The 15,745-nt window shown below is 32.8% G+C and overlaps 1 protein-coding gene and 1 long non-coding RNA gene across 2 annotated transcripts; both read left to right on the top strand.

Moving 5' to 3' along the window:
- Positions 1–2,787: 2,787 nt before the first annotated feature.
- LOC141696252 (uncharacterized) lies at positions 2,788–5,045 on the top strand. The gene is made up of 2 exons (XM_074500418.1): positions 2,788–4,960; positions 5,035–5,045. Exons 1-2 carry the CDS (start codon positions 2,788–2,790, stop codon positions 5,043–5,045), a joined length of 2,184 nt encoding a protein of 727 aa, XP_074356519.1.
- A 166-nt stretch (positions 5,046–5,211) lies between these two features.
- On the top strand, positions 5,212–5,896 carry LOC141697393 (uncharacterized). The gene is made up of 4 exons (XR_012564690.1): positions 5,212–5,321; positions 5,405–5,504; positions 5,578–5,737; positions 5,823–5,896. It is a non-coding gene; the product is annotated as an uncharacterized LOC141697393 (long non-coding RNA).
- Positions 5,897–15,745: the final 9,849 nt, after the last annotated feature.

The following is a 15,745-nucleotide window of genomic DNA, read 5'->3' as shown; positions in this document are numbered from 1 at the left end:
TTTGACTAGTACAACTAACTAGTGTTGAATCATGAATAGGTGTTTCGATTATTTTAAAAATAAATTAAAAATTAATATTAGTCATATAACCAAAATTTCATATCAAAAAAATTTTATTTGGTTTTTCATTTTAATAGTCAAGCATGAGTTTGACTATTACAACTAACTAGTGTTTACTTCTGAATTTGTGTTTCGATTATTTAAAATATATTTCTCAACGATCCAACCGTATGAATGTAAATAAATATATATATATTAGTGATATAAACAAAATTTCATATCAAAATAATTTTATTTGGTTTTCCATTTAAACAGTCAACCATGAGTTTGACTAGTATATCTAACTATTGTTAAATCCTGAATTTGTATTTCGATTACTTAAAAAATATTTTTCGACAATCCAACCGTATGGATTTCAATAAATATATATTTTAGTGATATAACCAAAATTTCATATCAAAATAATTTTATTTGGTTTTCCATTTTAACAGTCAAGCATGAGTTTGACAAGTACAACTAACTAGTGTTTACTTCTGAATTTATTTTTCGATTATTTTAAAAGTATTTTTTATCGATCCAACTATATGGATGATAAGAAATAAATAAATAAATAAATAAATATATTAATGATATAATCAATATTTCACATTAAATATTTTTTATCAAAATATTCAATTTTTTTTTTAAATTTCTAATATGTCACCCAAACAAATAAATATTGACATTAATATGATTGGATCATGAAATATTATTTTTTAAAAATTGATAATATCATAAATTAGGTGCTAATTTATGACGAAATTCTTCATAAATTACTAGTTCCCAAAAATTTGAAAAAAGTCAAATTTATCACCAATATTTGGGAAAAAAGTTGAATTTCCCTCTTTGATAACTTATGACGAACTCTAATTTCTGTCGTAAATTGGACAATCCGATCTTTTTCGTCACAAATATTTTGTCGTATATGTAGAATAAATATTTTTTTATTTAATTTCAAGTTAAAATTTTAATAAAAATAATTAACTTACGACGGAATTAGATTTTCGTCGTAAGTTGAATGGCGTCGTTCCTCTACGTGGCTGACTCCATCCTGTTTTTATTCAACTGATGATAATTTTATTAATAAAATAATGAACTTACGACATATAATATTTTCCATCGTAAATAATTACGATAAAAAAATATTTTCGTCGTAAGTTAGGCGCACATTTATTTTCGTCGTAAGTTGGCCGTCGTAAATGTCCAGATTTGTTGTAGTGTGAATGAATAAATGGGACCAAAACTTCACTAATAAATGTTGGCTTTTTGTAAATTTAATGATGACGATGGTTATAAATGATCATAATGACCATATCCAATCAATCAAATTTAGTCAAGCATAAATTTATATGACATTGAAGGAATACGAGCAGAACACAAGACAAATACAAGTCCACAACCAAGTAGCAAAGTTTCCATCATTAGTATGTTACATAAAAATTACTAAAAAAATACATTGTTGTCAAATTACCACTTGCCAATACATGCTTTCTAGATTCACTACAAGAAAATAGGGTTAATTACAACTGATACAATTTCGACCGCGTCTAAATTCGACCGCAGGCGGTCGACACGGTTTGGCACGGCTAAATTCGACTGGCCCCGGTCGAAATCTAATAGTCGAATTTAATTGGTCGAATTTACAAATAAATTCAACTTCAACCAGTTGAAATAAAAACAGTCGAATTTAAATCGGTCGTATTTAGAGTAAAATTCGACCGAAAAAAATTCGGTCAAATTTACAAATGGTGGGAAAAAAAGCGGGAAGTTTCCCGCCAAATTATTTTTTTCCATTTACTAAATTCGACCGCCGACAATCGAAATTTATTTTTATATTTTAGCGGGAAATTTCCTTCCAAATTTAGTTTACAGCGGGAAACTTTATTAAACTGAATTCGGTTGAATTTAGTGAAATACTATATTCGACCGCTAGCAGTCGTATATCAAATTCAACTTTAACTAGTGGAAATAAAACGGTCGAATTTAAATCGGTCGTATTTAAAGTTAAATTCGACCGAAAAAATATTGGGTCGAATTTATGACTAAAGGAAAAAAAGAAAGAATTTTCTCACCAAATAAAATTTAATGTAATTTACTAAATTCGACTGCAGGCAATCGAAATATGTTTTTAATTTGGCGGGAAATTTCCCTCATTTCCCCCCGAAATTTTATACAAGGCGGGAAACTTTGTTTGACAGAATTCGGTTAAATTTACTAAAATGCTAAATTCGACTGAAAGCGGTAAAAAAAGAAAGTCGGCTGAAAAAGGTGGAAACTTAAATTCGACCGATTTATATCGTTTTTAGCCTTGTCATAAATTCAACTGTATTCCATTGAATTTAGGAGTTCATTTTAGAAACCCTACTACCTCTTTCCATCCAGTAGCCGTATTTCTCATCTTTCCCACCCCCAATTTCATCATTTTCTCTCCTTTTTCATCAAATTCATTCATGTGATCATCATTCTTTTTCAAGTAAGTTTAATTTTAAAGCTTTCATATATTTTTATGTTCATTAAATTCTATATGTGATTATTATTAATGTCTTGATTTCTTCAATTATTTATGTGTTAATGTAATGATTTGAGTAACTTGAATTTGTTGCTAAAATTAACTTGGTTGTTGTATATTAGGCTTAAAATATTTGGATAATTAGTAAAATAAGTTTATAATTTTGAGTTGTTAGTTGTTGTTTACTTTTTTATGTCTAGCAATGCATTCACCTAATATCAATGTGTGGTTATTTATAGATGGAATCCGATCGTAGTTGGATAGGTCGTAGTCGATTTAATGAAGCAAAATACATAACGGAAGAATATAAAGTTGGTGTGGATAATTTCATTAAATTTGCTATTGAGCATCTTGAAGAAGAAGATAATGGCCTTATAAGATGTCCGTGCAAAGATTGTCGTAATATATACTACAAGCAACCTAGTACCGTGAAAATACATTTATATCGACATGGTATCATGCAATGGTATATTAGATGGGATTGTCACGGGGAGAAAGAAATGTCATGGAACGAGGCCGGAACAAGTTATATTAACACGGGCTGCAAAGATGATGATATGCATGATGCACATGATGATGCCTTCGAAGATTGTGAGGATTTTGAGGAAGGACCGAATGAAATAGCAAAACAATTTTACAAGATGGTGAATACTGCATCAGAACCAATTTATCCGAACAATGCCAATCTTACAACGCTGGAGTTTGTAATGAAGCTGCTTCATTGGAAAAACAAGCATAATTGTAGTAACAATGGTTTTGATGACTTGCTTCGCCTCATTGGATCAGTACTGCCTGATGATCATAAATTGCCTGAGAATTACTACACCGTGCGAAAGATGATTAAAGGATTGAATATGGAGTATGAAAAGATTGATGCTTGTGAGAATGATTGTATGTTATTTTACAAGGAACATAGCAAAAAGACAAAGTGTGATATATGCAAAGAAGACCGATACAAAGTGCAAAAAGATCCTAAAAAACAAAAGATCCCTCGAAAAATCTTGCGTTACTTTCCTATTACCATGAGATTGCAGCGTTTATTCATGGCGGAGAAGACTGCAAAATGTATGAGATGGTACCATGATAGAATTGCAGTTGAAGGTGAATTAAGTCACCCGGCAGATGGAGATGAATGGAAACAATTTGATCGAAGATTTCAAAGATTTTCAAAAGAGATTCGGAATGTCAGACTCGGGCTCTCTACTGATGGATTTGACCCCTTTCGCGATAAGCACGCTAGGGAGTATACAGTATGGCCTGTGGTGGTTATTGTGTACAACCTTCCCCCATCCATGTGTACTAAGGCTCCATACATGTTTATGCCTCTTCTCATTCCTGGACCGACGGATCCAACAAAAGACTTACATGTTTATCTCAGGCCATTAATTGATGAATTAAAATTGTTGTGGCATACTGGAGTGGAAACATATGACATGTTCTCACGTACAAATTTTATGATGAAGGCGGCACTTTTGTGGACAATTAGTGACTTTCCTGCACTTGCCATGCTTAGCGGGTGGTCCACTAAAGGTAAGTTGGCATGTCCAGTTTGCATGGGAGAGGTCAAAGGTAAGCAACTCAAACATGGTGGTAAAACAACATTTTATGGAACTGGTCGGTATTTTTTAGAGCCAGATGATCCTCTCAGAAGGAGTACGAGATTTGGAAGAGTTGAGACACGATCAGTTTGTGCTCGACATTCAGGGTCACGTGCAAAGGTCATGTGTGAGCAAATACAGTTTCCCCCACCGGGAAAGTCATCGAAGAAAAAACCAAAAGATTATGGTGTGACACATAATTGGACTCACAGTTCTCCATTTTTTGAGCTTCCATATTGGGAGACACTCAGCCTTCGTCATAGCATTGACATTATGCACACCGAAAAGAATGTATTTGACAATATTTTCTACACAATTCTTGATGATTCGAAGAAGTCTAAAGATAAAACCAAATCAAGAAAGGATTGTCAAGAGTTAGGTGTACACCGTGAGTTGTGGATTCAAGATAATGGTATAAAACCACATGCACCATATGTACTTTCGAGTGAACAAGTTCAAAAGTTGTATAAGTGGATAGTCTCATTGAAACTCCCAGACGGGTATGCCTCAAACATATCTAGGTGTGTGAATTGGAAGAAAAATTGCATTCGTGGGATGAAATCACACGATTGTCACGTCTTCATGCAAAAAATGTTGCCTATCGTTTGTCGTGATCTACTTCCGAAATATGTGTCTGATCCTATCATTGAATTGTGCAACTTCTTTCAAGATTTATGCTCGTCTAGTCTCAAATACACAGATTTAGAGAAAATGGAGAGAGATATAGTGACAATAATGTCTAAGCTTGAAACTGTCTTTACTCCTAGTCTTTTTGATCCCATGGAGCATTTGCCACTGCATTTAGCAACTGAGTGTAAGTTGGGTGGCCCGGCCAATGGGCGTTGGATGTATTTTATTGAAAGATACTTGCACAACTTGAAATTGAAGGTTGGAAATAAAGCTCGAGCGGAGGGTTCAATGGCACAACGCTACATTGAGGAAGAATGTGTACACTTTTGTACGTTATATTTTGATTCCAAGAATGGATTGATGTATAATCAATTACGTCGAAATGAGGCCCCTCAAATGTTTCATAATGCCAATTTGTTAGAAGTTTACACATATCCGACACATCCTAGTCTACGAACTAGAGATAGAATCTTGAGTTGTGATGAATATGAACTCGTGGCATACTATGTTCTTATTAATTCGCCGGAGGTTGGAAAGTACTTGAGGTAAGTTATTTTTAAATAACTTCTTTTTTAAAATTACTTTAGTTCAAAATGTGATGTTTTTATTATTTAACTTGATTATGTAGGGGTTTTCAAAAGTTGGTACAACGACAATACCCACATTTGAATGATGCGGAAAAGGAACAATTTCAAAAAGAACAATTAAAAGATTGGCTCGAAAGAAGGGTATGCATTATAATTTATACACAGACACATACACAAATTTTCCTCATATTATATTTCTCACATATGTTATTAGGTACAAGATGACGAAGAGCTCAACAAGAAATTTATAGACCTAATAAGAGGTCCGTTGTATAAAGTGGAGTCTTATAAAGCATGCAAGTGCAATGGTTACAAATTTGATTGTGTAAATGCTAATGAGCTCACTTCACCAAATTCCGGTGTTGTTGTCATTGGTGAGAAATTTAATTATTTTTCTTAATATCTAACTTGTATTTTTCTTTACCCATTGTTTTCCAATTTAATACATTTTATTTCTAGGGACTTCTTACGAAGAACATTATGGTAACTACTATGGAAGGATAGAAGAAATTTTAAAACTCTTTTATCAAAATGGGCATCAAGTGATCATCTTCAAATGTCATTGGTTTGATCACACGACACATGTGAAAGTCGATAAACACTGGATGACTACCGTAGATGTTAAATCAAAACTAAATGCCGAAGACGTGTTTGTGTTGGCTAGCCAAGCTCATCAAGTATACTATGCACCAAACATTTCTAATGCAAAATCATCATGGTACACGGTTTTAACAACAAAGAGGCGACTAGTTGATGAAAGTGTGTCAATTCAAGAAAAAACCGGGATGAATGATGATGCTTTACAAAATGAAGTGTCAAATGCTTCATCATCGCATGTTGAAAGAGTTATTATTCGTGATCCCTCAAATTTTTTTGTTGACTTGAGAATGTTTGAAAATGACTATTCGGTAGATTACAACAATGAAGAAGAAAGTGAAAGAGATAAAGAAGATGAAGAAGAAGACGAAGACGAAGACAAAAATGAGGATGAAGATGACTTGAGCGATAATGATGATTTAGTGTAATTTATTTTAATTATTTCAATCAAATTTGTGTCAAAGCAATTATTTCTTTATCTAATTTTCTATAAAATTTACATTTAGGCAATTTTTTTTTGCTAGATGGCCAAGTATTTGTTAATTTTATTAGATGAATGATATCTTCTGTTGAATTAGTGCAGAACAGAGGTTTCAACAGCTTCTGGAGAAAAAAATATATTGGTTCATTAAATTTGACCGAATGACAACGAAAAGTTTCACACGGCTAATTTCCACCGATCTCGGTAGAATTGAAATAAAATATATAAACATATTTTACCCCATTTCTCTCACTTTCATCTCTCTCAAGCGGCTGTCAATTAAAATTAGGGTTTAATAAGGGTGAAGGAGGCGGCTATCGACTGAGAAAATCAATGGCTGATGAACGCTCAAAGAATGCAATCAAGCTGATAAAAACTTCACAGGTTCATCTCTCTTTCCTTGAAATTAGGGGTTTTTACATTTTTATAATGCGCTCTCTCTTTCACCATTCTCTTGGCTTATTTGGGGGTTATGTAATTAGTGGGGTGTACTGAGAAACAAAACTTAATTGGATACAAATAAAAATGAAGGAGATGAACTATACCTGTGTGTAAACTATGTATGTAACTGCTGTGTGTCGGGAGTTACTGAATTTGTTTGTTGGATGGTTTTTGTTACTGAATTTGGAGGCGGAGGAGCTGAGGTTTCAGTTTAGTACTGTTTAAAGCCCCATCTTATTATGAAACCTAATATTAGTAGTAGTGGGCTGGGATTAAACTTTGTATTAAGCTAATTGTCTCATCTCCTATTATATTTTTGCTATAATCTTCCCTCAGTGGTGGGCAGGAAGCTTAGCAGACCACAATATAATTTTCTAATTATTGTCAGTCATGCAATAGTGATTTTCATACTTCAGTCTGTTTTAGCATATAAGACTTTAGTGTGTTGTTTAATGATATAGTAACAGTCAGCTAAATTTCAGACTATTTTGTTAAAACTAAAATCAGACCAGTAACTCAACTAATAGTATGAAAATTGGGAAGTGAATGCCACAATGGAAGGGTGCGGTGTTGATAAATACCTCTATACATTGAGCATTGTTTGTACTAGACAAGGCAATCCAACTTAGTTAGGAATGTACACCTAAGCACACACCTGATGATGCTACAAGTATTATATAGATTGATGTAAATAAAGATTGTTTAGCTACAGATTACATTTATTGGCCCCTCTAGATTAAATAAAAATCTCTGGTTCTGGTTTGTTCTGTGGCTCGGTTTTTCCGAGTTGGGTTCTCCATCGAGATGATAAGACCTGGCCTTTTTGCTGACATTAAGAAATTTGCTGACATTTGGATTGACAACCATAAATTGTTTTAAAGTTCTTGTTTTTAATAAGCATTATATATGTTTAAAGTGCTTGTTTTTAACATCAACTTGCTAAACTTTCATTATGTTTTTACAGTTTTATGGGGAATACACCCAAGAAAACATTGGCACGCCTTGCTCGCCTGAAATGGGATGAACATACAATCTCTACAAAGGGAGCTGCACGTAATGCTTGGTACAACAGATGTATCAACTATTTTAAAGTAAGTATTTTAATTTTATTTTTCTTTCAGCCTTTGTAAACTACTACTTGGGGTTTAGAGTTTTTACTTCTAATTTATTCTCAACAGATGTAATGCTTAATTTCATTCTCCTCGATCAACTTTCTTGTTTCATTCTTGTTTTCTTAACATCCTTTAGAGTTTAGAGTTTAGAGTTTTCTTTCTTTTTCATTTTCTTTCTTTCTTGTTTAGAGTTTACTTTCTTTCTTGTTTTTTTGAACTTACTTTTAGACTTTTATATCTTGTTTCATTTCAAGTAATATATAAATTAGGTAGCTTAAACCAAAGTGTATGATTTTGGTTAAAATCACATATATTGGTTATAAATCATATATTTTATTCACTAATTATTGCTTCGATATTGTAAATCAATCTTTCAATAAAAGTGTGACCCGTTGTGCGACTAAAAGTGTGTTTTCTGGTTTTATGATTTGTTTGTGTTAAGTGTAGATAAGAATTAGTGGACATTAGTGTTGTTTTTAACTGAAATAAAACATTCAGATAAGAGTTTGCAAGTAGCTCCCAGAGTTCTCACGGTTTTTACTCACATGATGCACGGTTTGTGTTTTGTTTTTTTCTCTTTAAGGACTATATAAATTGTAAGTGTACATTTTAGCGTATCACATGTTAATCTCCTAAACGTAGTTTATAATCACACTCATTTGAGTACTTTAAAATCACACCGACTGCTCTAGTACAACTGTGGTGGCTGGTGGGACTAAAAATGCAAGACAACCCTGAGTTAACTTTGTTGAGTCTACTGTCACAATTCATGCAATAAATATAGCCACTACTAATGTTTAACTAGTCTTATATTATCATGTTTCTAGCTACTAATAATTAATATGAGACTGAATGTTTTTTAATTTGAAACACTTTACTAAGCTTTTTTATTTTAAATCTAAGCAATTTATTTTGACAGGAGTACTACATTTATCCGAAGGGGATTCTCGAAGAAGATGGGGACGGAGCTGTGAGAGCACATCTGAATAGGAATTTTAAGTCCTATCTTGGTACTGAGAGGGCCCGACTGCTCAAGAAGTTGAATGTCTTATTTGAATGCGGATATACTGAAGAAGAACTCGACATAAAAGGTGAAGCATTCAAGCCTCATTACTTCTCTCAGCGGGCATGGAATTCGATATGCGCGTATTGGGGCACACCTGAATTTAAAAAATTGTCGGATGCTGGCAAGAATGCCCGAGAAAAGATGAAATTTACCTCTCGTACTGGTGCAAAACCATATGAACAAAGACGACAGGTATTATTCTATCTTGTAAATAGAATAGGTAGTTTTTTTTATCTTTTGCAAGTATGAGTGGATATGTCCTTGATTTTGTATTATAAGTTCTTATTTTGGTTTTAATCTCTCATGTTTTGCTATCTATGTTGATGCCCTCCCAGAACAAGACTAATTACTTAGCATTAATGCAAATATAAAACACATAACGCTTCACTACAACTGTTCTGAAGTAAAGGTGTTTAATTTAATATGTTTTGACTGATTCAGATTTTACTTAAATCTTACAGCCTGGTGAAATTAATAAACAAATTACTAAAATAAAATAAATCACTAATTATCTCCATCTTACTACCTCCTTACCCCATCACTAATTTCATTTTTTTAATTCTTTATTTATTTTTTAAAATTATTACATTTAATTATCTACTTTCTAATAAATAACTATAACTTATAAGTTATAATTTACTAAAAATATTACCAACTTATAATTAAAATATTTATTATATTTATTTTCCATCTGACAGGAAATAGATGAAGTCAGAATTGCTAAAGGTGAGATGCCAATCAGTGATGAGGAATTTATAAATACCGTGTACGACCCTACTGAACCAGCTGTGATAGAGCTACAGGTTTGTATTTTATTTTTAAGTAAACTGATTTATAATTGAATGCTTGTTTTTAGGGTCAATTAATAGAGAAGTGCTTTATTTGTGATTTTCCTTTCATATATTATAGGGAAAACTGAAAAAGGTGCGAGTTGAATTGGCAGATGAGTTGGAAGCTGCTGATGAAGGGGCATCCCCACGTACACAAAGGGCAATTCAGCGGAAGAATAATCTGATTGTGCTAGCTGGAGCGAGACCCCCGACTAAGGGGAGGGTTAACTTGTTTCCCCAAGATACCTTGGCGGAGTTGATGGGAGCACAAGATGCAATGAAGCTATTAAAAAAAAGAAAAATGAAAGACTCTGACGAATCATTTGACGTTGCTCCCGAAGAAATCTATTCTATGATGCCAACGATCTTAGAAGAAGTGAAACAAATGGTTCGTTCTTTACCCATGGAGGTGATGCGATCTGTTCTGGACGAGAAAGTGAGTAACCTGGCCACTGCTGCTTTTCCAGACCCGAGTCAGCGATCAAAGCACAAAAATTATGTGCGGACAGCAAGTGTTGCGCTAAAAGGGATCTTGAAGGACAATGATAAGATCATTGTACAGGTAACATATTTTGTTTACTTAAATTACTTGATCTAGAAAGCCATATATTTATTTAAGATGAAGTTTTTTTTTGAAGAATGTTAAGCCAAAAAACCTGTGAAGCAGATTATCATTATTATCTAGTGATAATAATTATATGATAATAACAAGTTATAAACTAAATAATCATATGACATGCAAATCTGATCCAGGAATGAAGATCAGTTTTATGGTGTCAAATCTCTGGTTGTCATTATCTTCAATAACAACAATTGGACCAGTCTTAGTCACGGGTCAAATTGTTTGTGAAGTTACAGTTTTGATCAGTCTTGGTTGATATTGATTTGAAATGAAGTATTGATTCACTTCTTTTGGTAATATTATGTTGAATTGTAGTATTGAGACTCAAGGTGACAGACACAATTATATTTCAAAATATAACGAATTTATGTTATCGGTTCTAAGGTTCAGTTAAAATGATTAATTAATTGCAATGCATTGTAATATGAAGGCCTACCACGAGGAGTAAGTTTTTTAATTATGTTTGTATGCTCTGTGGCCTAGTTCATGTACAAATATAAACTGACTTTTTATTTTGTTCACGTGCGATTTTGCAGTCTGCTCTATGTTATATATTTATATTAATTGCTAGCATGTTACCAATACTTGCCTTCATGTTTAGTTTATAAACACTTGCATTTTATAATATATGCTTAAAACTTTACAAGTTTCATGCATGCAGGTGACTATATATGTTTTCTGATAAGTATCAGTATATTTATTCAGCTTATTTAGTTGCCTGTATGCTTTGTTTTGTAAGGTAATTATATAGGTTTTATTATATTAACAAAATATTGGTATACTTGTTTATGTACCGATGCAGGAGACCCTGCTAGGGAAGGCATTGGTGGTGCACAACACCTCCAATAATGGAAATAAAGATGCAGTTGGAGGCGACAATGAAGACGGAGTTGGAGGCGAATATGAAGATGAAGATCTTGACGCACACAACTATCCGTTGCTCTAGGTCTTTTTATTTGGTCTAGTGAACACGCTTAGCTTTTTATGGACTGATGGATTTAGAACCTTCAGTTTCCCTTTTGTAAAGCTAGCTCTTTTCTTAAACATTTCCGGGTATGTAACTAATGGTTTATTTGAACTTTCTACTATTATTCGGTACTGGATATAACCCGGATATAACTGTCAGCACTGAAATTTCTAACTCCTTTGTAAAGCTAAGCTAACTAGCTATTTTGTTAAGCGTTTAGGGAATGTAACTTTTGTTAAGCTAACTAGATTTGTTAGCATATATCTTTGTTAGTCTGTGAATTGCGTTTGGGTGTACAGGTATATAAATATGGCCTATCATTAGTGCTGGTCATAAGCACTATTATGTTTTTTTTGGCTCTTAATTCGACTAACGTTGGTTGAGTTTAAATGACATTTGTTGGATAAATACAATCGAATTTAGAAACACCGGTCGAGTTTAATATTCGACCAAAAACAGTCAAAGTTACTTTTTGATTAAAAATAGTTGAATTTATTTTTTTACTCAAAGCGGTTGAATTTCAAAAGTGACCGGTTACGGTTGAATTTAGTATTTTTGGCGGGAATTTCAAATTATAAAAAAAAATTGGCGGTATTTTCAAATTTCAAGCGAAAATTTGAAAAGTTGACGTAAAATTCTGCTGGAATCAAATTTGACCATCTTTGGTCGAATTTTTACAGTCGAATTTAAACGGTTGTAATTTTTCGGTCGTAATCCGACGGTCGAATTTAGTTAAATACGACCGAACTTCTAAATTCGACTCCCTCTATTACAACCGATTCAAAATCGGTCGAATTTAGGTAAATTCGACCGCGCGCGGTCGAATTAAGCTAAATTCGACTGATTTTTTTCGGTCGAATTTAGCCTTGTTTCTTGTAGTGATTCTTTCTGCAGAAACTACTAGCTCCAAACATTACAACAAAAATCACTAAAATCCACCGACAAATATTGGTGGAATTTAGCTATAATCGACCATACTCGGTGGATTTTAATATAAAACCGACCGGAGCCGGTCGGTGGAATTTAAGAGGGTGAAATTTAAATTTTGCGGTGGAATTTATTTAAAATCGACCGGATCTTTGGTCACTTTTATAGAACTTAAAATTTGAAATTCAAAATTTTGTCAAAATTTGAATCTCCCGTCCTAGAATAAATTACACCAAAATCGGTCGATTTTAATATAACATATTTCAAAAAAAAAGAAGAACAATTCATGAGGGCATGAAGAACCAGGTTCTATTGCTGGTGCAGATGGACTGAGTTAACTCAGTCCGAGTTAAACACACATTCTTCAGATTACAACACAGATATATACCGGAGTGTGAAGAACACCTACCCCGAACCCTGAAAACAACCTCCCTTGATTACTAATCTCTCCGGTCTGCTTATCCTTAAAAGCAGTCTGAAGTACAATATTAGAGCCCATTCTTACAGCATACTTGAGTGTCAAATGAGTATCAAAAGGAGTCAATCCTTTTCGCAAATCTCGAACACCTTCAGTTTTGACAACAGTGGTGCAGTACTGAATTATGCCCTTGTATGAACCAGAGCGGTCGAGAGAGATACACTGTAATGGGTGGTATTTATCTTAATATTAGTTTGTTTAACATCAAGGTTATATAATGTATAAAAGACATAACTACTTCTTTAATTAATTAAAAAAGACATATAGTTTTCAATAATGAAACTATGTATAAATAAAAATTTAGAAACTTTTACACTATTTTTTTAGAAAGTATTTATTTCGATCAAAAGAATTTAAACATGTAATGCATGTTGCTTTCATTCTTCCTTGTATTACTTTTAATAATATTTAAAAATGGGTAAATTAAAATATTTTAAATTTAATATTAATACAAAAGCCACCAAATTCGGTTGTTTTTGTTGTTTTCAATTTTTATAATGTTAGGAGGGAAATTTTCCGCCTATCTCTATTGAATTCGTTTAAATAAAAAGGCGGCCAACATTAAATGCCACCGATTAAAAGCGACCGATCATAAATTCCACCGCATGCGGTGGCTTTTATTCATTCTACAAAGAAAATTCCGGTTGATCTTAAATTCCACCGAATTTGGTGGAATTTAAAGTCGGTGACTTTTAGTTGGTGAAATTTAATTTTTTTTTGTTGTAGTGAAACAACATGTTCTCGGATTTGGACGCATTTGGGTGCAGAAACCAAAAAAAAAAATGGGAAAATGGTCCATACCAATAGCAAATGATGAACTTATTTATCCTGGACCCATCCCAACAAATTGGAGTTGGTCCTATATAAATTTAAATAAACACGTCCGAAAGAAGAATGACATTATAATGATAAGGATGAGTCGTTGATGATTGTCCAATCAAATTACATCATACAATCACACAATAATCATATAAGAATACACTTAATTTAACAAATACATAATAAAAAGAGACGGAAAAGGTAACAGAGAGAAATAGAGAGAGAGGAAGAAAGACACATAAAAAGAGAAAGGAAGAGAGAGAAGGGGGATATACACATAAATTTATACATACTTACATATAAAATAAATAACATAAAAATTAATATTTGCAAAACACAAATGGAAATGGGGGAGAATCATAACTAGAACAGTTAATATTGTAATTCGTGTTCAAACCTAAATCAAGACCTAATATTTCACTTTATAAATCAAACTCTAAGCTTGAAAATCTAAATTCTAAGCTTTAACACTCTTTCTGCTTGAAACCCTAATTTCATGCTCAGAACCCTTGTGTTGAGGGCTGAGAAAAAGAGAGTGTAACTCTATTGAGAGAGAGAGAGAGTGATATCCCTGTCAAGATTCCAAATTACTTTGAGTAATACAACTTATTTTGGTTTGGGGGCTTTTACGACTCATTATTTCCCCCCAATTCTTCTATAAAGTACTAGTTCATGAACATGTGTGGGAATTACTCTAAACTGTGGTATTTATTTATTTATGTTTATTTGGTTTATCTATTTACTATTGCTGGTTGTGGGAATTAGTCTGCAACGTGCGGGAGAGTTTTTAGGAGTTCAGTAGTTGAGTCTGTAGTTGAGGAGTTGTTTTAGGATGTTTAGTTATTTGTTTCCTTCTTTGTAGTCTGTAGTTCTCTTCTATATATGTATCGCAAGAAGCTGAATAAAATAACTTTCCCAGAAAACTTATCTTTCTTGTTTCACATACATACAGACACCTATATTGATATTGTGTAAACAGGCATTTGCAGGATGAGGAATAACTTGTGCATTTAAACTTTTTTAAGATTATAATTACAAGGCCTTCGAATATGAGCTAAAAATCATGTGTATAAATAGATTAAAGAGTATTTTCACATATATAAATAATTTTTAATTTACAAAATTTCATATATTAAAATTATAAAGTTTAATTTCTATCATAGTATACAATCCCTAGAGAACTGGGGGCACATAGTTACTTGTAATTTTTATTTTTCATTTAATAAAAAAATATTTTTCACAACTAAGGTTAGGAGACCACCCATATTCTCAATCAAAACACTAAAAAATATATATGTCCAATATCCCTAATTTATTAATTTTATTAAAATTATTGAAGATCTATGTTCTGCAACCGGACTATTTAGCCTGTAATCCACTGTAGCATCTTAGACTTTTTACGAAGACTAAATCTTTTGATCAAACAATTAGGTCCATTGTTGGAAGCCTTATCTCATTATCCAATGTCATCTCTCCTGCACTAGTAGTACGTAAGTAGTGGGGTTACTTTTGACCATTTTTGTCATTTCATTCTTTCTCCCATCTTGTGCCAATGAGGCATCCCTTACATACATTACAAGTTCTAAAAATCCAGGAATAACAAGGGATGGAGATATTATCCGGGAGGGGGCTTACTTATAGATAATTGTTGGATGGTGTCAAACCAAGTAGCACACCTTGGAGAAAATAGATAATTATCTTGCAAATAAAGCAACCAATTAATTCCATTACTATGAGGTGGTTTGGAAGTGTCAAAAATAAATCCATACATATAATATCATACTATTGTGGCCTATGGTTTGGGATTGGATCTTGGGGGATAACGGGATGCTGTAGTTTGATTTTGAAGGTTCCTCTCGGTGTGAACATGATTGGAGTTCTGTCGGGTTATTTTTGTTGAATATCTATTTAATGGTGTTCAAGCGGCATGTAGTGAGAGGTGAATCTGCAAGATGTAGACATCTATACTATACTATTATAAGCAAAACATAGTATGATTTGCATAGTATAATTTGGTTGGTTGTTTAACACCTTCCAAAAAA

This window comes from Apium graveolens, chromosome 11 (assembly GCF_009905375.1).
Source record: "Apium graveolens cultivar Ventura chromosome 11, ASM990537v1, whole genome shotgun sequence".
Lineage (NCBI taxonomy): Eukaryota > Viridiplantae > Streptophyta > Magnoliopsida > Apiales > Apiaceae > Apium > Apium graveolens.
The sequence above is the reverse complement of the archived record's forward strand: the minus strand, read 5'-3'. Positions and strand labels throughout refer to the sequence as shown.